This window comes from Phoca vitulina, unplaced genomic scaffold, assembly GCF_004348235.1.
Source record: "Phoca vitulina isolate PV1807 unplaced genomic scaffold, GSC_HSeal_1.0 scaffold2, whole genome shotgun sequence".
Taxonomy (NCBI): Eukaryota; Metazoa; Chordata; class Mammalia; order Carnivora; family Phocidae; genus Phoca; species Phoca vitulina.
The window spans coordinates 92,445,051-92,468,210 of record NW_022589705.1 but is presented as its reverse complement, the minus strand read 5'-3'; the positions used below and the strand labels follow the sequence as shown (position 1 = coordinate 92,468,210).

Genomic DNA, 23,160 nt, shown 5'->3' with positions numbered 1-23,160 from the left:
GGGAAGTCCTGCCCTGGACCTGCAGAAGGTGAGCCTGCGCAGCTTCTGTCCAAGGTGCAGGGAATGGTTGACATTTCAGGAGCCAGACTATGGCAGGACCAGAGCCCCAGTACAGACCCCTTAATGAGCTGCCAACATCTCACCCCTGCAGCCCTCCAGTACTGTGAGCTTCCTCCAGAGGCGGGGCCACAAGGCCGGCGGGGGGGCGGGGGGCGGGGTGGATATCTGGGTGGCCCCTGGATACACCTCATGCTGAGGCAGCAGTACTCTCGCAGGCACTGCTCTCTGCTGTCTCACCTACTCTGCCAAGTGCTTTACTGACATTAGATGAAGCCAAAGCATTTAGAACGGTGTATGGCACACAGTAGATGCTCAATGTACTGTTTAATTATCTCAATAGTGAGCTGGATTAGGGCCTCAGCCGTGGCAGGGACACCACTCACTAGCTGTATGTAAGTTAGCAAAAGACACCCTTGGGGGAGATGCAACCCTGGCGAGTTAACAAGGTGGCCTGGGCCCGGCATCCTTGGGCAGTGCACAGCCTGCACAACCCTTTTTGGTTGCCTTAAGTAGATGCTTGATGATTACTTGTTGAAGGAAGAAAGGAATTCATGACAAAAACGCAGAGAGGTTTTTACCTTTGAGTAAACTGAGGTCTCCGAGGCCATGCCCTAGTGAAGGTAAAAGCCAGGCTCCAGCCCGGAGTTTCAGCAATCACCCTCCGGAGAGAGGCCCGCCTCCCTCCCTACAGCGGAGGAAACTGGTGAAGAGTCCTCGGAGTGGCTCGCGCAGAGGTGGAGACTAGGTTAGGAGAAGGCTCGGAATTCCCGGAGGGAGGAGAAAGCAAAGGGAAGCGGTGGGATCCTGCTGCTGAACCGCCGATCACCTGGAGGGGAAGACAGGTTCAGGCTACGAGGTCCGGGGAGTCCATCGCGCAGCCCCGGCACTGAGGACTCCAGGACCCCTGCCGGGTAGCAGCGGAGGAAGCGGGCTTCGGAATGAAGAAGGCTGTGGGCGGGGCGAGGCGAAGCGGTGGGCGCGGCCCCGGAGCCCGAGGGGGGCGGCCCGAGCGCGGCGCGTGACACGGGGCGGGGCGGGGCGGGGCGACAGCGGACGGCGCAGCGAAGGCTGCAGGCTCCAGGCCGACCCGGAGGTCCGGTCCCGCCGGGCGTCAGGTCCCGCGTCCAGGTCGCGGCCCAGCTGGGGAACGGGCTGGGCGGGGGGGAGGGGGGGAGGGCGCGACAGGACCGGGAAGGGCTTGGGTGTCTGACACCGGAGGGCGGGGGCGAGGGAAGGAGGGGCGGGGCGTTAACTGAGCCCGCGGCGCAGTCTCCCGCGGGCGGGGAGTCCGGGGCCGCGGGGTGGGGGCCCGGGCGGCGCGCGGTACGCGCCGGGCAGGATCCCGCGCGGCCCGGCTCTGGCTCCGACTCCGGGAAGTGCTTCCTGGGAGCGACACCCTGGCCACACACCTCACTGGTGGCGACCCGGCCCAGGGCCGATCTGGGACCTCCCGGCACCCCCACGCCCGCGGGTCCTGGGACGGGCTCTCCGAAGCCTCAGCTTCTGCTCTCGAGAAATGGGCGTAGTAACCGTGCCTGCAGGGGTCGTTGAGAAGGTCGCGACTCGGGCCGGGCATGTGGGAAGCACAGGTACCCCCGGGGTGGCGGGGGGAGGCCTCACCCCATGCCCCATCCGTGCGCAGTCAGGCTTCGCCCTAGACCCAAGAACGGCAGAAACTAAGGAGGCTGATAACGTGATAACGTGCGACCAGACCCAGAGACCAGACTCTGGACGCCTCGGCGGGGAGCTCTTCGTACCTAAGTCGCCTCTAACTCTGACGCAACGACTTTTATTTGGCCTAGACAGTGTTTTTAAAAGTTGCCAACACTTAAAACCTGACAGGTTTCGTATTTTCGAAATTGTTTAGAGTTCCTCCTGAAAAAGCAGAAGACCTAGCCACACGGAGTTTTTACCGTCATAGCATTTTTGCACAAGGTGCAAGCACCTTATTTATTGTTCTCTGCCATGCTGAAATGCTCCTGCCTGGGCAGGAGCCAGAGGGTGCGCCCACTCTCATTTTTGCTGGGATGGTAGCTTTGAGAAGTCTGTGGAGGGCTTCTTTGGCCAAGTCTCTATGGAAAATGAGAAGCCTCCTCAGAGACTGTAGGTCTGGGAGGGGAATATTCCCTCCCTCTCCCACCTGTGAGCAGATGAGGCCCATCTGAGTGACAGTGGCTGGCCTTCCTTCCCCCACCCCACCCCCACCTGGGGGATCCGCTTAGAGACCTAGATTCAGGCCAGGGTGGGCACTGTAAATTTTCCAAAACCCTTGTGCAACTCAGGTGTAGAGGGAGGAAGGTGTCCTTGGGGGCAGCTAACTACAACCACTGGAGAGTGTTTTCGCGCCAACCTTAGAGTAGAAGTAATGATGCTCTGGAGCACTTCTCTGCCAGCCGGGTGCTAAATGCTTTACTTGTACTAACTCAGTCCTCCCGGCCCTGCTGAGGTCGGGACAGTTGCTTGCTCCTGCTACGGCTCCCCAGCTAACCACTGCAAGCCAGGATTCAGTCCCGGGCAGTCTTGCTGAGGGTCCCTTAATCGGCTTTGCAGTTTCTGAGCATTTCAAAGTGGGCTTGGGCCTGATGCCCCAACCAGAATGGAGTGGCAGGCGCTCCTCACTGGGGTGTTTTATCACATCTGGCTTCCAGGCCAATGTGAGCAATTTGAGGAGAGGAAGTTGGTTTTAGCACTAGCGAAATGACTTAATGAAGCTGTGACATAGAATGTAAAATCTTTATTACACCCCCAGACTAACTGAATTCCCGGCACGAAAATAACCTGACCGCAAATTCCTGCAGAGCTCAGACAACGGCGTGGCCTCGGCGAGGTCTGCCAGTTCACTGGGCCCAACAACTTAAAATTAAGCGATTATTTTTTTTTTTAACAGGGGGATGGGGGCCTCTTTAAATATTAATCCCTAAAGTCTTTATTAACATTTTTATTACACTCTTTCAAATGTGTGCAACGTGTGTGACTGCTCCATATTTTGTACTGGAAGAAGGCTCCAGCCCCTCTTGTTTCACAAAAGAAAGAGGATGAAGAGCCCCCGGCCCAGGTCCCTGGAAATCTGAGGGGTCCACCTCCTTGGTCAGGGCTCATAACCACTGTTGCCCCTCACAGGCCTGTGGGCGCCCGCTCCCTCCCCACCAGCCATGGCCCTAGTCAGCATCAACGAGCTGCCCGAGAACATTCTGCTGGAGCTGTTCACGCACGTGCCCGCCCACCACCTCGTTCTGCACTGCCGCCCGGTCTGCAGCCTCTGGCGAGACCTCATTGACCTGGTGACGCTCTGGAAGCGCAAGTGCCTGCGGGAGGGCTTCGTCACCGAGGACTGGGACCAGCCCGTGGCCGACTGGAAGATCTTCTACTTCCTGTGCAGTCTCCGCCGGAACCTCCTGCGCAACCCGTGTGCTGAAGGTGGGCTGGGGGCTGCCCCGGGCTGGCTCCCTCGCTGGCTCCCTCCCTTTTCCTGAAACTCAGGGCCTTTGCCCCTGTGATTCCCACACTATCTGGAATGTTCTCTCACACCCCTGACACCGGACCACACGCTCTTGGTTCCTCCTCATTCTGCAGGTCTCAGTTCAGACACCTGCCCTGGGCCCCCATCTGGAGACTGTGCTCCCCCACCTCTATCCTGTCCGTTCCATTTAGTTCCTTCGTGGCACTTTCGTAACCTGTCATTGCCTGTTGTATCTCGTGGTTTTGGTTTTTGTTTTTGTTTTCTCTGCTACAAACTCCAAGGTCCAGGGGCCTAATGGGTCTTGCTTGCCACTCTACACCCAGTGTCCACAATGACGCCTTCACCTAGCCGGTGCTCAAAAAACGTTTGTTGAATGAATGAACAAACTGCACGTTCACCTTTCCCTCTCTAGCTCAGTCTAAGCTGCCTGACATGTATGGAGGGCGTCCTCTGTACCAGGCGCTGGACTTCACCGGGCTGAGGGCTTCACAAATGTCATTATCCTCCCACTGTCCCCATTACCCAGCGGAAGGAAAGGAGGATTTCCAGAGGTGACTGCAATCACATCATTTGAGGCCCCTGTTTAACTTATAATGTTCTCTTGTACTTGCCAGGGTCTTTTTCCTTCACTGAGCACCCACCGCACACCAGGCTTCTTGCTGGGCTACGGCAACAATTAACGGAGGCATAGTTTGTACACTTAGAGTCCCTGTCGTGTCGATTTTCTCTCTTGATCCTCACAAGGACCTGGGGAGTTGGCCAAATAAGTAGGGTTGGCTCCATTTTATAGATGGGGAGTGTGAGGCCATGGTGAGGATCCTACCCAAAGGTCCGGAACTGCCCAGTTGCCGGGGCCTGGTCCTGACCGATGAAGGGCCTCAGGCCCCTCTCAGAGGCCCCATAGACCGTGGCTCAGACACTCAGTCTCTCTGCCTGCCCCAGATTCCACTCAGAAGCTGCCCAGCCAGGCCACCAGCTCAGCTCACACAGCTCTACAGAGCCCCCCTGCAGCCCGGACGTGCACTGGGCTGGGGGCTAGCGGCCATCAGTCCGGCCTTGCTTGGATCTCTCCTTGGGCCTAAGCGAGGCACAGCCCCACTCCTGGATTTCTGTGTCACTCCTCTGGTTCTCTCCTGGCAGGCCCCAGGGCACCTGGGGAATAGGTGTGGGCTCGTAGGAGAGGGAGCAATTTGGAAAAGCTCCCTTGGTGATTGTTCTGGAAAGCCTTGGTAGGGAAACACTGCTGGTTTTTTTTAAGGTCCTCTTGGCTCAGTCTGAAGGGGGAGACCAGAACCTACCAAGCCAACCTGGTGGGGATCACGAATACGGGGTTCCTGCGTGCCACCAGCACCGAGGATGCCCACCTTCACAGTTATCCCTCCCACCCTGGGCAGAGGGGTTCAGGGCTGGCACAGCTGCAAACCCAGAAAACCAGTCCTTGGGCCCCCTCGGATCTCAGTTACCTAGTTAGGGTGTCGGGAAATGTCAGTCGTCAAGTAAGTGGTGTGCATTGGGACAAACTGACATTAGTCACCAAGAACCGAAATATTATCACAGGCCCTTCATAACTTCCTGTTTTGAGAACTGAAACTTTGGTATTTCCCAGAGCCCCTCAGCAACATGAAAGGAAGGAAAGGCTAGTTTAGAATTTTTGGTAATACTTTTTTTTCCCCCCAGCTTCATGCTAGGAGTCAAGCCATTCAGGAACAAAGTGGGAGGGGGAGGGGGAGGGTCCCAGATCAGAGCTGATATGGCAGGGACAGGTGGAAACGTGTTGGAGGAAGGGCACTCTGTAGGGGTGCTCCGAGCCACAGCTGGGGTGCACCCTTGAGATGTGAGCATGAGCAAACCCTGCCTTAACCCCCCTCCTCCCTCCCTGGCCCAGGTGGGCAGGACCGGCCCGGGCATTTACACAGGAGATCTGACCTCGGCTTCTGTTTTTCCCTAGAGGGTATGACATCCTGGCAAATTGACTCCAATGGGGGAGACCACTGGAGGGTGGAGAGCCTCCCTGGAGACCATGGGACAGATTTTCCGGACTCCAAAGTCAAGAAGTACTTTGTCACATCTTTTGGGTAAGATAAACAACCGGGCTGGTGGTTTTGAGGGGGAGGGGGGTCAGGACTCCTTTTGCCAAATCTCAGGCCTAAGTGAGGGCCTCCCTGTGCAGCTGGAGGAAAGTGGTTCCCAGACGGGCTCAGCGTCTCTGCTTTCCATGAGCAGGAGTACTCAGTGGCCAGGATTAATAGCAGTGGCGGGGGGTGGGGGGGTGGGTAGTAATCTGAGGGCGCTGGGAGCCACTGGGTGATCAGGGTAAGTCAGAGGTGTGTGCAGCTTCCTCATCTAGGAACAGGAATTCACGGAGGTGCCCTCATCGGGGCCCTTGAACCAGGATCACGTGCCACCTAGGCACAAGTGGGTCAGAGCCCCTGCGCCAGCCAGAGGCAGCAGTCCTGCAGCAGTCAGGGGACACTGCTGGGTCCTGGCCATGCAAAGCACACCCAGGAATGTAAGCCTTTCCTTTTGCTCCACAGGATGTGCCTCAAGTCCCAGCTGGTGGACCTCAAGGCCGAGGGCTACTGGGAGGAGCTGCTAGACACATTCCGGCCTGAAATCGAGGTTAAGGACTGGTGAGTGGGGCTCGGGCCATGCTCTGCATCCTTCCCTCTTCCTGCGGACACGTATAGGCAGTGCCCGCTCTGTGCCCGGCGGTGTCCTAGGGTAGGGGCTGCCCCAGGAGCCGGCACTTGCTCATTCCGCACCTCCTGGCCTGCCACCCTGCATCAGCAAATGCTAATTCCAGCTTACAGATGGGCAGACTGAGGCCTAGAGATAAGTTGTCACAAACAGGTACTAGAGCAACAGAGGCAGCAGGACCCAGCCTCCCTGGACCTCACTCCCACGCCTTCTGCCCATCTGCCTCCCCTAGTCCCTTCACTGTGCATCCCTCAGCTCTTTCCCAGGCTCCTGCTCTGTGCCCGGAGCTGTGCAAGGCCCCAGGGCCACCACTCTAAGGGAAAGGGGTGGGGTCTGAGGAGCGTGCAGAGCTGCAGAGGGGTGGACGGCAGGGCTGAGCAGAGGGTGAGCTCTGTACCAGCCCCCATCACACAGGCCACCCCTTGAATCTCCCAGAATCCCCAGTCAGATCCGTTATCACGTACAGGAAGCACAGCTCCCACAGCCCAGGCTCTTATCTCTGTGGAGCGCCTTTTGCTTTGTTAAGGGGACGTCTTCACTGGACACCCAGAAGGGTTGCCACTTTGCTCCGATGTGGCCCCGCCCAGAGATTACTCACCCCGGGGGCACAGCTGGGCCTCAGGAGCAGAGCAGGGCAATCCAGCTCAGAGCGCCAGTCCATGGGTCTGCTGCCTGCCCTCCTCCAGGGTCACCTTCGGTCCGGGGGTGTACAGTCCTGAGCCCCACCCTCCCCCAGGTTCGCTGCCAGGGCAGACTGTGGCTGTGCCTACCACATCCGAGTCCAGCTGGTCTCAGACAACTACATCGTCCTGGCCTCCTTCGAGCCCCCGCCCGTGATTATCGATCAGTGGAACAATGCCGAGTGGACCGAGGTGAGGCCCCACCTGCTTGCCCCCCGCCACCCGCTTCTCAGAGCCCCTGCCTTCCAGCCTGCCTGGCTCTCCCTTGCAGGACCTGGCGCTTCCCCTTTCCCCTCTCCAGTGGAGTGATCACCCCATCTTTTCCCCTCCCCAGTCCTCGTGATCACTTCTTCCTCTCCCCTCCTCCCAGGTCTCCCACACTTTCTCGGATTACCCCTCAGGGGTCCGCCACATCCTCTTCCAGCATGGGGGCAAGGACACCCAGTTCTGGGCAGGCTGGTACGGGCCCCGCATCACCAACAGCAGCATCATTATCAGCCCTAAGATGACCAGGGACCCGGCCCCCTCCACAGCTCAGCCTGAGACCATGCAGGGGCAGGAGAAGGCTGCCCGCCCGCCCTCCTCACTTCGTCTCCACAGGCCCTTCTGACAGTCTGTCATCTGATGACCATTCATCCGTCCTCTGTCTGGGCCACCGACTTCCAAAGGTCCCCTCCAGCTGAGCCTGTTGTGGGCAGTGAGGGCCCCTGCCCCGGGAGCTCCTGCCCCAGTTCCAACCTTGGGCAAACCCACCAGTTTGTGGTAAGTCCCTGTCATATGCTCTGACATTTTGTGACAATAAATGTTTTCAGTAAAACCAGCCTGGGGTTGGGTCTAGTGGTGGGGGCCCTTGGCACTTGGGCAGCGAAGCAGCCCCTCCTCCCAGGTTAATTTGGCTGTTCCTGTCCCTCCCACTCCAGTTAGTGACAGCCCAGCTCTGCCCTTGGGGCCCTTTATTGAAGCAAGTCACAGCACAGTATTTGAGACAAACAGTGTTGGCCGGCCAAATCCCAGGAGGCGGAGATAAGAAATCAAGGTCCGAGCATCCTTCCCTGCCCTCCTGGGGAGAGTTTCTCCATGAAGGCAACCAGACCTGAGCAGTGCCGCGCGGGAGGGTGGGTGGTCCATACACAGAGGCAATAAGAGCACTTGGAATCAGGGTGGCCCTACAGCACTGCCCGAGGCTGGGGGCCCCCAATGTCCAACAGTTGTAGCATCCATGGTGGGGGCAGGCACACCCTCAGCTGCTTTTATGAGCTCGCTCTTCCACGTAGAGCTGCATCTGGTAGGCAGGAATACACAGCCACGGTCAGGAAGACAGCCGGGGCACCTCCTCAGGAGGGCCCACAAGCCCCTGGCAGACAGATCTCTGCCGAAGGTTGGGGTTATATGGTGCAGCCACCGGTTAAGAGAAAGGGAGTTTGGAGCCTTACACCAGGCATTCCCTGGTCATCTCCTCCAAGCCTTGAGCCGTACATAAGCCTCTGGCAAGCCCTCAGCATACCTTCAGTAAAGCCTACCAGGTCTCCATGCAGCTCACCTTTAAAATGTCTGACGTCATTGTTTTTAGTGGTATCAGCCGGGGGTCGTGCATGTGGACATCCTGCTCATCTGCCAGGATCCAGGGAAAGTCCTAGGGAGGGGACCAAAGGAAGGCGGTGAAAGGGGGCTAGACCGTGGCCTGCCCTCACTTCGCTACCCCCTCTCCTCTCCAGAGCTGGGGTCCTCAGACTTCGGGGAGCAGCAGAATCACTAGGGAACTCCCAGCATGACAGATGCCCAGGTTCTTCCTCCTGAGAGGCCGAGTCTACAGATCCGAGCTGGGCTGGGAACCCAAGTGATTTAACCAGGCCCAAGCACCAATTCTGAAACTGATGGGCAAAGACCATCCCCCGCCCCCCGCCCCCGAGAACTGCCGCTGAGCTGGCAGCCCCAGGACGAGGCTCCACCCTCCTCTCTGTGCTGAGTGCCCAGGTGGGCCAATGACAAGCACGTGGCCACACAGTTGACACACGACAAAAAGCCACTGGATGCCAAGCAGTGCCATAAGCAAGGTAACGAGTGCACTGTCAGCGACAGCCCTGCCCACTCTGGTTTTCAGAGCCTCCCAGCTGTTGTCTCCCTGCCCAACTTCCCTGACCAGTCTCATCTCACCTTGATGACCTGAATCTTCTCCATATTGCGAGTGGCAGCTTCTCTCGTGTGCACTAAGACCGTGAAGGTACAGCCTGAAGAGGCAAGAGTTTGGTCAGGGCCGGGCCACCTCATGCCCGCCACTGGGCATAGCCTCTTCCCACCTCCCTGGCTGGCTCGGCAGCCCCCCAGAGGAGAAGAGTGGAAACCAAGTGCCAGGACAAGACACGGTCAGTAGGGAGACTGAAGCCAGGTGGAAATCAGGGTAGCTTCCTGGAGGAGGCGGACTTTCAGAGAGGTTCTAAGAGGCAGGAAGAGAGGCGGTTTGCTGCAGCTAAGTAGGGCCCTGAGAATGCACACCAAGCCAAGGGAGCTGTGGACATGCCCGAGGATGAGGGCGTGGGGATGAGCACACCTGGGGGGTTGTGGTCCAGGACAGCATCACATACACTGATCTTCAGGATGAAGGCTCGGAGCAGCTGCTCCACATGAGACAGCAGGGAATCTGAGCTGGGAAGAGAAAACGAGGGTCTCCCATCACACTGGCGCCCCCTCCCACCAGCAGGCAGTCAACCCTGGAAGCAGACCCGGGGGTCCAGAGCCCCTCTCTGCTTCTGAGTGTGTTGGCTTCTAAGCGCCTGGCTACCTATCTTGTCTACACAGTTAAAATCATCTGGAGAGTTGAAAACCAATGTCAAGTCCCATCCCAAACTAAGTCCAAATGGGCCATAGGGAGCCCCCGTAGGTCCTTTAATATGCAGCCCAGGCTGAGAACAAGGACACAGCCCAAGTCTCTTCATACCCCAGGACACCAAGCCAGGAATGGACAGGGCTTGCCCAAGGCTACACAGCAAGTGGAGAAAGATTCCAGTGCCCTGACCAGCCAATACCCTTGCCCAAGGTCAGCTTCTGGTTGCCTATGGACTGGACGTTTGACTGGGAAGGCAGAAAACTGGGTCTGTGTCCTGGCTCTGCCACCATTTGGGTGATCCTGGGTAGCTCATGTCATTTCTCTGGTCCTTGGTTTCTCCATCTATAAAATGAGGTTAGGACTAGCCGTTTAGCAACCCTATGATTTTCCAGGTGTGGACATCACAGAGGTTACAGGGAGAGCACTGGGTGGCCAGCCGTGGCTCAGCCGCTAACAGGCCTTGTTAGGATGGCGTGCCTTGCCGTTCTCTTTACCAAGCTTCCTGGAGGAGGTGGGCTTTCAGAGGGGCTCTGAAAGGCAGGAAGGAAGAGAGGCAGCTTGGTGCAGCCAAGGAGGGACCTGAGAATGTGGACCAAGCCAAGGTATTCAGGGGCTGCCCTAAAGGGGTGAGCGTGAGGGCTGTTTCTAGGGACCTCACACCAACCAGCCAGAAGACCAGGGAGAGGTAGCTTACCTGATGGACAGCAATGGAGGCTGGGTGATTTCAAAGACGAATTTCTCCACTGGGCGGTGCTCTTTGTCCAAAATTACCACCACCACTTTCTCCACATCATTCTGCAAGGACAGGAATCCCCTACTCCAGAACAGGGTAACCCACCCACCACCACCACCTCCCTGCCCAAGGAAGGATGGGAAGGGCACACTCACAGCCCCACTCAGCTTTGAGGCTAAGGGTCCCTGAGAGCCCAGAAGAAGGTTTGAGAAGTTCAAGTAGGCACCCCCTGGCATGAGTGGTACAGACTGAGAGGGGGGAGGACACCTGGCCCCATGGGGGTACATCTCAGAGAGCAGGACAAAACAGAAGGAGGAAATTCTGAGGGGCCAAGCCCCGACAGAAATTGGGGACGGGGAGAGAAACAGATGTGGGGAAAAACCCAGAACCCTCTGGGGCAGGCCCCACTCAGCCAACTCCACTAACCAGGGCTCCCAGGCCCAGCACACACTGAATGTGGCTCCCGTGCCCTGAGGTCTGTCCCTGGGCAGGGGTGGTCTCCAGGATATAGGAGACAGGCTTTTGGGTGTAGAGTCATGGGGACCCCGCACAGTCCCAGCATCACCCCATCCCGGAGCATTGGAGCAGACTGGGGGGGGGAGGTGGGCTGGGGGACTTGGTGCCCTCACCTTCTCCAGGAGCGGCTTGACACAGTGCAAGGTGTCCTGGATATACTGGTTCAGCTCTGGGTGGCAGGACATCTGCGTACAACCCCATGATGGCTCGTGAGGCCCAAAGCACCAACGGGGAAACCACCCGACCCCTCCAGGAGCCCAGGGAGGGAGGCCAGCAGTTCCCTAGGGCTCCCCACCCAGGACACTGACTTCCCATCATGGGGCTAAGAACTGGAATTATCCAGAGAGAGGGAGAAGTTAGAAGATAAGAATTTAGTCTCAACATTAGCGCTTAATATAGCATTGGGGGTTTCTAATGTGGGGTCTGTGGGCTCCTCCAGAAGCTGAGAAGTCCCTAAATCGTGTGTATTTGGGCATGCAGGCATTTGTCCCAGAGAAGGGATCCAAAAATGTAATCAATTTTCAAAAACTGAGAATCTGGGGGTGCCTGGGTGGCTCAGTCGTTGAGCGTCTGCCTTCGGCTCAGGTCATGATCTCAGGGTCCTGGGATCGAGCCCCGCATCGGCCTCCCTGCTCGGCGGGAAGCCTGCTTCTCCCTCTCCCACTCCCCCTGCTTGTGTTCCCTCTCTCGCTGTGTCTCTCTCTATCAAATAAATAAATAAAACCTTAAAAAAAAAAACTGAGAATCTGGAACTAAGAGCTACGTGGCCTCAGGTAAATCACTTAACTTCTCTGAGCTTTACGTACTTCATCTGTGGAAGATCTCGTAAAGACCAAGTGAGGAGTGAGAGAAGCACCCAGTACACAGCAGGTGCTCAGTAAATGCTATTCTGTTTTCCTTTTCCTTGTATATCCTTCAAGCTTCCACCACCTTCCGGTATTGGGTCATTCCTTTATTCTAACGTTTACTGAGTGCCTTCTAAGGGGCCGGCACTTCTAGAGAGTGGGGACAGGGGAACATATATTTACTGCTTTGTCTGCCTTTTGACCTAAGACAACCCATTACAATGAGGGCAGAGAGAAGGTACCTGAGGTTTATAGGAATCACCTCCTCAAAGCAACCATTCACCAGCCTCAGGAGCTCTTTTAAATACAACCATGCCCCAGGGGCAACTCTGATCTCAGGGCCTGGTCTCTAACTTGGGGCAAAGGGAACTCGAGTTCAGAGGGGACAGAAAGCTGCAGTAGGGGTGGGAGGCTGTCAGGCTGTCAGCTGCGGCTGGGAACTGGAAAGCAAGGCCAGGCCGCTGGGGAGAAGAGGGGGAGAGGGGCTGAGCCTGCAAGTGGAGGACGGTTCAAAAATCCACCCTCTACCCTCCTTGAGGTTCGGGGGTGACCCAATGGCCCCAGCCCAGATGTGGGGGCTCACCTGGACAGGCACGTTGTACTTCTTACGCTTCTGGAAGATGCCCACCGGGTAGACCTCGCGCACGTAGAGGATGAGATGCACGGCCACCTCCAGGAACTCGCATAGCACGTCGGCCACCACTGCGAGGGGACAGAAGCCAGTGAGCTCGGAAAGCCCGCCGGCCCAGGCCCTCCCTCGCCCCCCACCCCGGGTCCACAGGCTCCGCCTCCCTACCTTGACCAAAGTTGAGGTCCTGGCGCGTGAGTGTGGTCATCCTTACCGCCACCTAGGGAGTGGGGCAGCAGTGGGGGCTAGTTCCAAGGGGCCAGGCAGCCGCAGGGTCCGCCCGCCTCCACTGCCCCTCCCCTCCGTCTGGGGGGAATCCGGGCAGGACGCCCCCCCCTTCACACAGAATCGGGGCGGCTAGAAAGGACCCCCCCCCACGCTGGCATCATAGCTCGGGGACATCAGTTGCGCCCCGATCAGCCTGTCTACTGGCCCTCTCGCCCTGCCGCCTCGGTGGGTAGGAAAGGCCAGAGCTGTGCTCGCAAAAAGGGCATGGCCACAGCGGGTTGCGCAGGCCCACGAGCGTAAAATGGGACGCGCGGAGAGCGAAACTAGGCTGGAATAAGACTCCCCCCGCTCTTCCTGGCCGGAAACCTCCTCGGAGAGAACCCCGCCCCTCTCCCCCGCCCCCGGTACCGGCTCCGGCCTCGGGGCCCGGCTCGGGGCCCGGCCCCAGCGCGGGAAACCACCGACCCGACCGCTCGCGCCTCCCGCTCAACCAGGGGCCTGGAAGCCGCTCGGTGACGTCCGCGGCTCTCGGCAGGTCCTAGTGACCGCCTCCGGCCACGCCCACTTCCCCCGCGCAGCCAACCGTGGTGGCGGGAGGGAGCGGCAGCCGGAGGGGCGGGGCCTGTGAGGGGCGGGGCCCGGCCTCGGCGCCTAGATGCCCGCGCCCGAGGAGGCTGAGACTGCGTCGCGCCGCTTCCCTTCGGTTTGGGGTGGGCGCGAAAAAAGACACCTTTGCAGATCGCTCCGCTCCCCAGGCCATTTCTCTCGCTTTGGGAAGCTCTGAGAGGGGACGGATAGGTGTTGCTGGTGAGGACCAGGTGGAGGGCACAGCTGGGGACTAAAGACAGCGACATCTACTGCTAGCCCCAGAGTCACCATCCCCGGACCTCAGGGCCCAACCGAAAGCGAATCCGCCGGCTCTGGGGGCGGGGACAGCAGAAGACAGGGTGCCCTAACCTGCCCGAATCACACATCTATTGAGGGAGGGGATGCGTGGAGTTGTCCTCGGCCACTAGAGACACGGACCCTGGAAGGGCTGAGAGGCCCCTGGGATATAAGAATAGTAATATTAAAATCATCACCAACACGGATTGAACGTTTATCTGTCAAGAACTGATTTCTTTAATTCCCTCATTAACCCTCAGAGCTAAGCACCCATTTTCCAGCCCCACTTCATAGATGGTAAACAGGCTTAGAGATGTTCCCTAATTTGACAAAATCACACAGCTGGTAAACACACCTAGTTCTGACTTCTAATCTGACTCCAGGGCCTCAATTCATTTTCAGCCGCTTTATTTTACAGGGGGAAAACTAAGGTCAGAGAAGTTGCTGTGGAGTTATAGGTAACAAATCATGACCAGAAGCCTGGGGACATTGTCCCTGACCTCCAGGGACATAAGAGCTTGTTAGGAGTCACGCCCACCTGTGAGTACACAGATCTCCCCAGAAATGTTAATCGGTTACAGCTCAGTATTGGAGACCTGTACCCCTTTTCACTCCGGATGCCTTCAAACCCGCATTTGCCCATTCTGATGGGGTGAAGGCAGGGGAGGGGATAAGTAACTTGGCCCATTAAGCCAGGAATACCAGCAAAGCATTTCTCAGAGGCAGTCCTCGGAAATCTGCATCAGATCCCCCCCGGGAGCCCATTAAACACCTGGAACCCAGGCCTCCCTGACCTTCTGGACCAGTCTGGGTGCAAAGCGGGGTTTTGGCCCTTTAACAAGTTCCCGAAGGGCCCTGATGCCCAAAAAAGTATGGGAATGGCCAAAGCAGTCTGGGCTGTTCCCAAGGAAAGTCTGCATTTCATACAATTTCCATGCTTACCCCAAAGTGATAGATGATTTATTTCAAGAATTGATACACCTGGCAGCCCATTTGGGGCACAACAGCCCTTCTCAAGACTTGGGGACCCTGCCCATGTCATGCCATGTAGGAGAGGACCATTGCCACAGGAGTTGAGCAGCTCAATGGCTTGTAAACAGTGTCCCCTGGCTCCTTGAGATTTCATCATTGTGGATACTTTAGCGCTGGAGAAAGCAAGGGTCCTTTGCCCCTCTCTGGAGGCTGTTCAAGCAGTTTTTTTCACTGGCATCTGGAAGTGGCAGTCTTGGGGGGGGCAGGGGCAATTCCTTGTAAAGAGTTTCTTAGGATTGGATCCTGGGGTGGGAAGCTCAGAGTCCAGCTACTCCTGTGGGGTGGCCTCCAGGGTATAGTGTGAGCACCGTGGGGTCTCATGCCAGGCCCCCAGCCTTAGCCCCCTGCCCTGAGAAGACACAGTACAAGCCACCTGCCGGTCTCCTGACCCACGGAGCTAAAGCACTTCAAAGAAACCTTGGCGGACATACGACCCATCACTCAACATTTTTCATATGCAGAAAGTGAGGTCCCAACAGCTTTTGTTTGACACTTGGGGCACCTGCCTTGTCAACTAGAAACCCATGGACGAAATGCCTACATTTGAGGCTTTGGATTCAAAGCCAGCCATAAGCAGAGGAAGGCAGGCGGGGAGACAGATGAGGAAGGATTCAAGTTGATCTGCCCCCTAACCCCAAAAAGGCCTCTGTCTCCTCGTTTGTGAAATGAACATAGCCTTGGGTTCCACGGGGGCCAAGAAGCTGGAGAGGGGCGGGGGGGGGGCCAAGGGGGAGCTCTATGAGGACTCATCTGTCATTTTTATCCATAGGGCTCTGCGGCATCTGGGTTTCTAGATCTTAAGCCCATCAGCGTGATGGATAGTCTTGGGACCCAGATTACATTATGGGGTTAATTTATTACATTTTTGAATACCCATTTGCTGGTTGACTGTTTTTCAAAGTTATTTGCATATTTTTCACCATAACGACAATATGTAGGAAGGCATCTGGGAGGAAAGGATGGATGTTTAGGAGGAGAGAGAGCTTATTTGCCAACTGGAGCAGGTCCCTGAGGGTCTGCAATGAGGACAGAAAGAAAATCACTCCCAAGACACATTTAAATTGAAACCAAGAGAAGGCAAGATGTAACAAAGTCTTGCAAAGACCAAGGCCTTCAGGGGCAAAGGAGAATTCCTGGGGTCCCCTGAACAAACACGTAACTAGTGAACTGGGTAAAACAACAGGTGATGAAGGGTCCAGACCCCTAAGATGCTTCCAAAGTCCTCCCAAGATTCAACATTCATCCCATCCCTGCCTAAGATTCCTAAGAAACCAAACACAGGAAGGGACGGGGGGGGGGGGGGGGGGAGGGAAACAGCCACAAAAAGCCTGGTGACAATCCCACTGGTCCCCTGCTGCTCAAGGACCCAGCCAGTTGGAAAGCCCCCTGAGCAGAGACCCAGCCTTGTTCATACTTTTGGTCCAGCACCTCACCCAGTGCCTGGCCATACCCAGGTTCTCAGTGAGTGCATGCAAATGAATTAATGAAAGACCAGAGAGAGGAAGTAAGGGTGCACAGTGACTCATTGCCACTTGCCCCACTTGAATCCTGACTTATTCTGGATGAGAACAAAGACCTGGGATTTCAGTGCCTGAGCTACAGGTGGTGGTGGGCAGAGAAGAGTGGCTTTCAATAATGAAGCAAGAGCTGGGGGATGCTGTCTATGTGCCCCATCCCTGCACCCACCAGGCTGCCCCTGTGCATAAGGCGCCGCTCCTCTCCCCACCACTCTCCTTAGCCAGCTGTGAGGTCCTTCCCTCTCTGAATCTCAGGTTCTTCATCTGTAAATGGGATAATGGTAGCACCGATTCCGTAGGGCTGGGGGGTGGGGGTGGGGAGGTGGGCAGGAAACAAGTGAGATGTTTGTAAAAATGTAAAGTCCACAACGCCTGGCACATAAATTCTCAATTAGTGCTGTTATGACAATGAGATTAAGATCTACACACACTATGTAAGCACCGAGAGCAAGCGCTCCGTACCAGCCACCATGTTTTCAAAACCCCATCTAGGGGCGCCTGGGTGGCGCAGTCGTTAAGCGTCTGCCTTCGGCTTGGGTCATGATCCCAAGGTCCTGGGATCGAGCCCCACATCGGGCTCCCTGCTCCATGGGAAGCCTGCTTCTCCCTCTCCCACTCCCCCTGCTTGTGTTCCCTCTCTCGCTGTGTCTCTCTCTGTCAAATAAATAAATAAATAAATAAAATCTTTAAAAACAAACAACAACAACAACAAAAAAAACAAAACCCCATCTAAAACATCCTCAGCTGCACCCCCTTCCCCACTTCCAAAAAGGCAGCCCCCAAGGTGCCCTAAGGGAGGACATGTATCCCCACGGCCAAGACGCCTAAAGGCAAGGGACTGTGGCCCACACTCAGCTCCTCCCCTCTGTGATCAGGCCTTCTGAGATGAGGCCTGACCTACACAGCTCCCTGGATCCTCTGCTGACCTCGGACCCAAGCCAGGGCCCTGACCTTAGGCCAGCAACACTGGGTGCTTCCAGCACCTTAGCCAGGGCAGAGCCTACACATGCCATCCCCTCCCTGGTGTTTTGTCAACTCCCCAATATCATTGACCCCTTGTCGGTCAGGAGGACCTTACAAATCATCTATTCTTAAACTTAGAACCTCCACCCAGAGACACAAAATGTCTTCCACAATTTCAGGGGTTCTTGGGCCCTCTGAAGTCATCCCAGACCACAGGGTAAGAACCCTTGATCCAGTTCAACTGCCACTTTTTTTTTTTTTTTATAACTGCTTTATTGAGATGCATTTCACAACCATGAAGTTCTCCCTTTAAAGTACGCAATTTAGGGACGCCTGGGTGGCTCAGTCGGTTAAACATCTGCCTTCATGGTCCCAGGGTACTGGGATCAATCCCCGCATTGGGCTCCCTGTTCAGTGGGGAGCCTGCTTCTCTCTCTGCCTCTGCCGCTCCCCCTGCTTGTGCGCGCTCTCTCTCGCTCTCTCTCTCTCTGACAAGTAAATAAATAAAATCTTTAAAGTATGCAATTTAGTGGGTTTTAGTAAGTTGTGCAGTAATCAGCACTAATCCCAGAACATTTTCATCACTCCAAAAATAAAAACCCCACACACAGTAGCAGTCACCTCCCCACCCCCGTCTCCCCTTCCACCAGCCCCAGGCAACCCCTAGACTACTTTCTGTCTCTATGGGCTTGCCTATTTTGAACATTTCATACAAATCATACAACATGTGGCCTTTTATATCTGGCTTGTTTCACTTGGCATAATGTTTTCAAGATTCATCCACATGTGGCGTGTATAGGTACTTCATTCCTTTTTATGGCCAAATAATATTCCATTGTATGAATCCACCACATTTTCTTCATCCACTCATCAGTCGATGGATATTTGAGTGGTTTCCACTTTGGGCATACAACTCTGGGGGAAACTGAGGCCCAAAGTCACCATAACCACAATGGGCTAGGCCTCTCCTCACATCTGTCTTTTTCCACTGCATCACTCTGGGACAACCCAGAGAACAGAGAGCATGACATAAGATCACCCCACTGGTGGGGCGCCCGAGTGGCTCAGCTGGTTAAGCGTCTGCCTTCGGCTCAGGTCATGATCCTGGGGTCCTGGGATTGAGCCCCGCATCAGGCTCCCTGCTCTGAGGAGAGCCTGCTTCTCCCTTTCCCTCTGCCTGCCGCTCTGCCTACTTGTGCTCTCTCTCTCTCTCTCTGTCAAATAAGTAAAATCTTAAAAAAAAAAAAAAAGATCACCCCACTGGTGAAAAGCCAGAGTAGCAGCCTTTGAACCAGAGTCCTCAGTGAATACCTGGCCACAGTTTCATTCCTGAAAAGGAGAATCATGCCCACAGACCCCCCTCTCATCCAAGCCACAGTTCCTGTCTCCCCACTTTTGTCCTTGCCCTACAGCAGTCTATTCCCAACTTTAGGAATTGGAAGGAATTAGTTAAAGCCTATCAGTTTGGGTCTCTACTCTGCTCAGAAGCCAGTCCATCCTGGTGCCCATCAGGCTGATAATATTACAATAACAATAGCACTTAATTTTTCTAGAGCATTTCCCATGAGGTCAGGATCTTAGGAACATTATCTCCTTACAAAGGCCATCGCACTTAATCCTTGAACTCCAAGAGTTAGGGATGATGATGATGAGCTCAGAGAGGTTGGGCGCCTTGCCGGAGGGCACCAGGAATGGCAATCAGCAGATAAGCCCAGGCATCTGGCCAGACCACAGAACGGAGCTCCTAAACCTCTGAGCCATAATTGCCACATTCTGGAGGAAGAGGAAAACAAGTCGAAATGGAAGCCACTGGGCGAACTCTGGGAGCCAGGCAAGACTCCCGCCCCACCACTCTTTGATCTTTGCAGCGCCTGTGGCCCCACTGACCCCGCCGTGAGTTATGGGGGCCGCGGGACTCATAACACAGCATTCCTGGACTCCCAGGGTCGTCGGGACGCGGCGCCCCACGCGGTGATGGATGAGCCGCCCCTGGGGCTGGCTTTGTCCCGGCGGGGCTGGGCTGGGGAGCATCAGACGGACTTTGGACGGGGCGTGGCGAGAGGAAGACTGTGTGTGTGTGTGTGTGTGTGTGTGTGTGTGTTGGGTAGGAGAATTGTATTTCTCCCTTCCCTCCGGGGGGTGGGGAGGGGACACGCCAGTGCGGCAGTCAGCGCCCGGGATTCCCACCTGGTAACGTTTGAAGACCCCCCTATACCCCTTTATCGAAGAGAGACCTCTCCTAGAACCCCGCCCCACCGCTCCGCGCACTTTTCGAGGCTACAAAGGCCCCGCGGTGCCCCGTCCCGCCTTCCTTGCACCGGGCATTTCTTCCGTCCCATTTGACAGCCTGGGCGGAATAATCCTTTTGGGGACTGGCCGGCCCCTGCCCAGCCAGACGCGGCCGCAGCTGAGCGCTCAGCTCCGATCCATTGTTGGGGTCTGCCAGGGACCCCCTGCCGCGGCCTTTTGTCGCCCACTCCCGGCGGGGCAGCTCCAGATGCGCCACCGCTGCCCGCGCCCCGCCCGTCCCACGCTCTCGGGGCAGCGCCGAGGCGGCTCTTACGCACCGGGAGGAGTGGGCCCGCCTCGCCCGGTGCCCGCACGGCCGCCGGGCTGCGCCCGCCTTTGTCTGCCTCCTTTGTCTGCCCCGCGCCCTCGCGGCGGAGGCGGCTAGGCCTCTGGGGAGCGGGCCCGGAACGCCGAGCGCAGCTGGCGAGGGCGCGCCGGCCGGGAGCGCGCGGGGGCCCCGGCCCGGCCCGGGGCTGCCCCTCAGCAGGGGGCTAGCCAAGCCCGCTCCAGCCGCCCCTCCCCCGCCCCCTCCCCGCGCGCCCGCCCCCTTCCCGCGCGCCCGCCCCCTCCCCTTCGCTCCAGCCCCACTCAGCCTGGGCACATCCTCCTGCCGCCCGCGCACCTCTCCGCGCCGTCCCTGCTTCGCGGCTCGGCCCTCCGCTGCGCTCGGCTCCCGCAGGCTCTCGGCCCCGCGCCCCTCGGCCCCCGCCCCGCTGACCGGACAGGTAAGGCATGGCCTTGGCCCGCCCCTGGCCCCGCCCTCCCGCCTCACCTGGTAGCGGCCCCGGACAAAGGTGGGCTACCTGGCGCGCTTAGGGGCGGGGCGCGCGGGGAACTGTGGCCGGAGGTGAGGATCCCGCTTTCTTCCCTGCCCGCCCCGCCCTCGGAGCCGTCGGTCCGTGTGTCCGCCGCCTCCGCTCCTCGCGGCGTCTCCAGCCTCTGCTCCCGGTCCCCGCGTCCGCCCACCTCCCGCCGGACGCTCACTTTTCTACGCTCTGACACTCTGTCTCGCGCGCGCCCTCGCCGCCCTCTCTGGGTCGCGGCTGTCGCCCACTCTCCTCCTCCCTCAGGGACCGCGTCTCTCTTTGTCTCTCTGTCTCTGAGTCTCTGGGTGGTCACCAAGGCGGGGGAGTGGACTGGGGAGTCCGCACCGCTCAAAGAAGCTTCGAAGACTTCCTGAGCCCCGAACAGAGCTGGCAGGCATGTCCTCCTGCCCCTTTCGAGGCTGCCTGGGGGGCTAAAGTATGTCGGGGGGAGAAGGTTCAGGGTGCGCCCTTCCGGCGCTGCCGGTGGCCCCGCGCCCGGGCCAGTTCCGCGCGCTTGCAAACCCCGACGGCCCCGGCTCAGGCCCTCTTCCTCCCCACTGGCTTTTCTCCATTCGCGCACCCGGGTCTCAGCCGCCTGCCGGAGCCAGGAGCCGAGGTTTGAGACGTGAGGGCTCTTGGGTTTTCTTCTTGCTTTCTTCCACTGGGTGTTCCCTCCGGCCTTCGCCTCCATCTGGTCTCCTGCCCTGCGCACTCCTCCACTCTGCCCTCCTCCCAGCCTGTGGCACGCCGAAGTGTCCCCGTGCGGGTTCAGCACCATCCCTCTGGGATCCGGCAGACAGAGGCCCTGGGAGTGATCGTGGACAAAGGAACGCATGTCTCTGAGCCTCAGTGTCCCCTTCATAAAACGGGGATAATAGCACCTACCTACAGGGACGTGTGTTGGAACAGTGGGGGGAAAAAAAAACAGATTGGATGCCAGCACAGTACACGCTTGGGGATCATGGGGGAGGCTTCAGTCCCTGGCTGGGGTGGGGTTGGGGGCGCCACAGCAAGGGGGATATGGATCACCAATTCAAGCCTTAGAGACACTGCAGAGAAACGGGACTGTGGTCCCTTACCACATGGGGGTCACAGTTGCAGCCCCCCCATTACAGGGTTCCCACTCTCATAGGCACTGTCCTCTCTTCTCGATCCTCCTCTCTGCTTGTCCTCAAATCAGTTTAAAAATCAGGGTGAAAAGGGTCTCTGCTTCCAAAATGAGAGGAGTGTCGCTGAGTCAATGTTGCCAACAGCTGGTCATTCATCATGAGGCATCCATGTGACTCATTCCCAATTCTGAACCTCTGTCTTGCCCCGATTTCTTTTTTAATGGCACTAGCTCACAAGCCATTTCCTTTCCTCTGGGGGCATTGTCTTGTTGTATCCTGGACCTGCTGTATAATTGCCCAGAGCCTCTGACCATCATAGCATCTCTGTCCTCATAGCAGGTGACACACACACCCCCCCCCCCCCAGGAGTCCAGCAGTGATAGAGGCCAAGTGGCTTAATGAGGGCCACTTCAGCAGAGGGAAACCTCCCAGCTGGCAAGTTCTAGGCTCTCCTGGCTAAGTTCTGGTTTTTAGCCCCAGTCAGGGCTGGCAACCTGAGCCTTTCTCTTTAAAGAAGACACAGGGGCTCTCCCTCTCCCACTCACCCTGCTTGTGTTCCTGCTCTCACTATCTCTTTCTCTGTCAAATAAATAAATAAAATCTTAAAAAAAAAAAGACACAGGCACACCCCATCCAGCCTCCTGCTCATGATCCTGCCTGGCAGACAGGCCCAGCTTTGGCAACCCAGGGCCCTCTGCCATCTCTTCCTCCTCTGGCCATAGCCATCCTCAGGAAAGCCAGCTCAGCGACCCCTGCGACCCCTCAGAAATCGGCTCAGAGCCTCCTTGACCCTCACCCACCTTCTCTGCCTTCCTCCTCACCACTCAATCCACCCCCTCTCCCCAGCCCTGAATCCTGCAAATGGCTCCCTGTTGCCACTCAATTAACAACTCTACCTGCCTCCCACAGTACTCTCGTTTGCATCTTGGGTTTCAGCCACCACCGAGGGCTGAGCATCTCCACGCTGGCTTCCTCTGAGCTTTTGCCAGGGCTCTTCCGTCCATCTGAAATGTCTCCCCTGCCCTGCATTCAGTCCAAGCCTGCCCTCCTTGCAGGCCAAGGTCAGCCGTCCCCTCTTGTGGGAAGCCCTCCTACTCCCCCTTGCCTCCCTTTCTCTCGTGGTCTGCCCTTCCCTGGGCAGGGCTGGGTCTTGTTCCATTTGTGGTCCCAGTACACACAGTCGGTGCTCTGTGCACACGTGTTCTATCCAATGGAACCGTTGGTCAAGGGGTTAGGAGTGAACTGAAAATTGCAAGCCACAGGTTATCCAGGGTTGGCCCTGGAGCAAAGGACCATAGATGGGAAGGTTGGAGGGGGAGCAAGCCACCTGGAAAATCCCCGTGGTACTAGGGGCTCTTCATCCTTCTGGAAGATGAGGATGATTTCTGTGCCTGGTTATAGACAGGGAAGTGATTGCCTAAGTCCGGCAGAATGGGTTTGAATCCCCACCAAAGGCTTCCTAGCTATGTGACCTGGAGGGAGTTCCTTCATTGGTCTCAGCCAGGAATGTGGGGGAGCGGGGATCTGCATCCTGGCCTCCCTGAGTCTGCAGCCTGGGGAGAACAGGAGCTCCCTCCGGAGAGGGGTCCTGGGCATGTTCCCAAGGGCAGGTGTCATACGAGCATCCCTATTCTGGCCCTTTCGGGTGACACCAGCCTCTCTTGCTGCTCCAGCCCCTCTGCCTGTCTTCTGCTGCTCTTCCTCTTGAGGGGGCCAGCTGGCCACCAGAGCACAAGCCCTCCCCAGGAAGGACACAGGCCCTCCGCAGGAAGGACATGGGAGGGTGGCTGAACCCTTGCCACTAGAAGCCCTGCCCCTCACCACCACCAGGTCCCAGCTTTGGCAGCTCTCCGTACCACAACGCCATGGTCCGGCATTGACCGTCTGG

General features: G+C 57.3%; 3 protein-coding genes across 9 annotated transcripts in view; 2 read left to right on the top strand and 1 right to left on the bottom strand.

Annotated features, from left to right (window-relative positions):
* The first annotated feature begins 1,100 nt into the window (after positions 1-1,100).
* Positions 1,101-9,039, top strand: FBXO6 (F-box protein 6). 2 transcript variants are annotated; one of them, XM_032393592.1, is made up of 7 exons: positions 1,101-1,188; positions 3,181-3,477; positions 5,469-5,595; positions 6,055-6,150; positions 6,954-7,089; positions 7,498-7,659; positions 8,613-9,039. In XM_032393592.1, exons 2-7 carry the CDS (start codon positions 3,213-3,215, stop codon positions 8,667-8,669), a joined length of 843 nt encoding a protein of 280 aa, XP_032249483.1. In that variant the 5' UTR covers positions 1,101-1,188; positions 3,181-3,212; the 3' UTR covers positions 8,670-9,039. The 2 variants fall into 2 exon arrangements, with proteins under 2 accessions (XP_032249483.1, XP_032249474.1); XM_032393583.1 differs by lacking the exon at positions 8,613-9,039 and having other exon boundaries at positions 7,268-7,680.
* MAD2L2 (mitotic arrest deficient 2 like 2) lies at positions 7,700-20,223 on the bottom strand. Of its 3 annotated transcripts, none has more exons than XM_032393616.1 (9): positions 20,130-20,223; positions 12,612-12,663; positions 12,399-12,517; positions 11,084-11,155; positions 10,416-10,516; positions 9,446-9,540; positions 9,052-9,125; positions 8,438-8,530; positions 7,700-8,179 (listed from the first exon to the last, which is right to left on the bottom strand). In XM_032393616.1, the coding sequence occupies exons 2-9, from the start codon at positions 12,649-12,651 to the stop codon at positions 8,138-8,140; spliced, it is 636 nt and encodes a 211-aa protein (XP_032249507.1). In that variant the 5' UTR covers positions 12,652-12,663; positions 20,130-20,223; the 3' UTR covers positions 7,700-8,137. The 3 variants fall into 3 exon arrangements, with proteins under 3 accessions (XP_032249507.1, XP_032249498.1, XP_032249509.1); XM_032393607.1 differs by lacking the exon at positions 20,130-20,223 and adding an exon at positions 13,137-13,213; XM_032393618.1 differs by lacking the exon at positions 20,130-20,223 and adding an exon at positions 13,080-13,114.
* DRAXIN (dorsal inhibitory axon guidance protein) overlaps positions 18,654-23,160 on the top strand; it is a 30,129-nt gene continuing 25,622 nt past the window's right edge. The window contains exon 1 of one of the 4 annotated variants that reach the window (XM_032393547.1): positions 18,654-18,961. The gene's annotated coding sequence lies outside the window, so the exon portion shown is untranslated. Of the gene's footprint in view, positions 18,962-19,231; positions 19,259-19,929; positions 20,083-23,160 lie in introns of those variants that run through there. The other 3 variants (XM_032393555.1, XM_032393536.1, XM_032393567.1) reach the window with 3 other exon arrangements.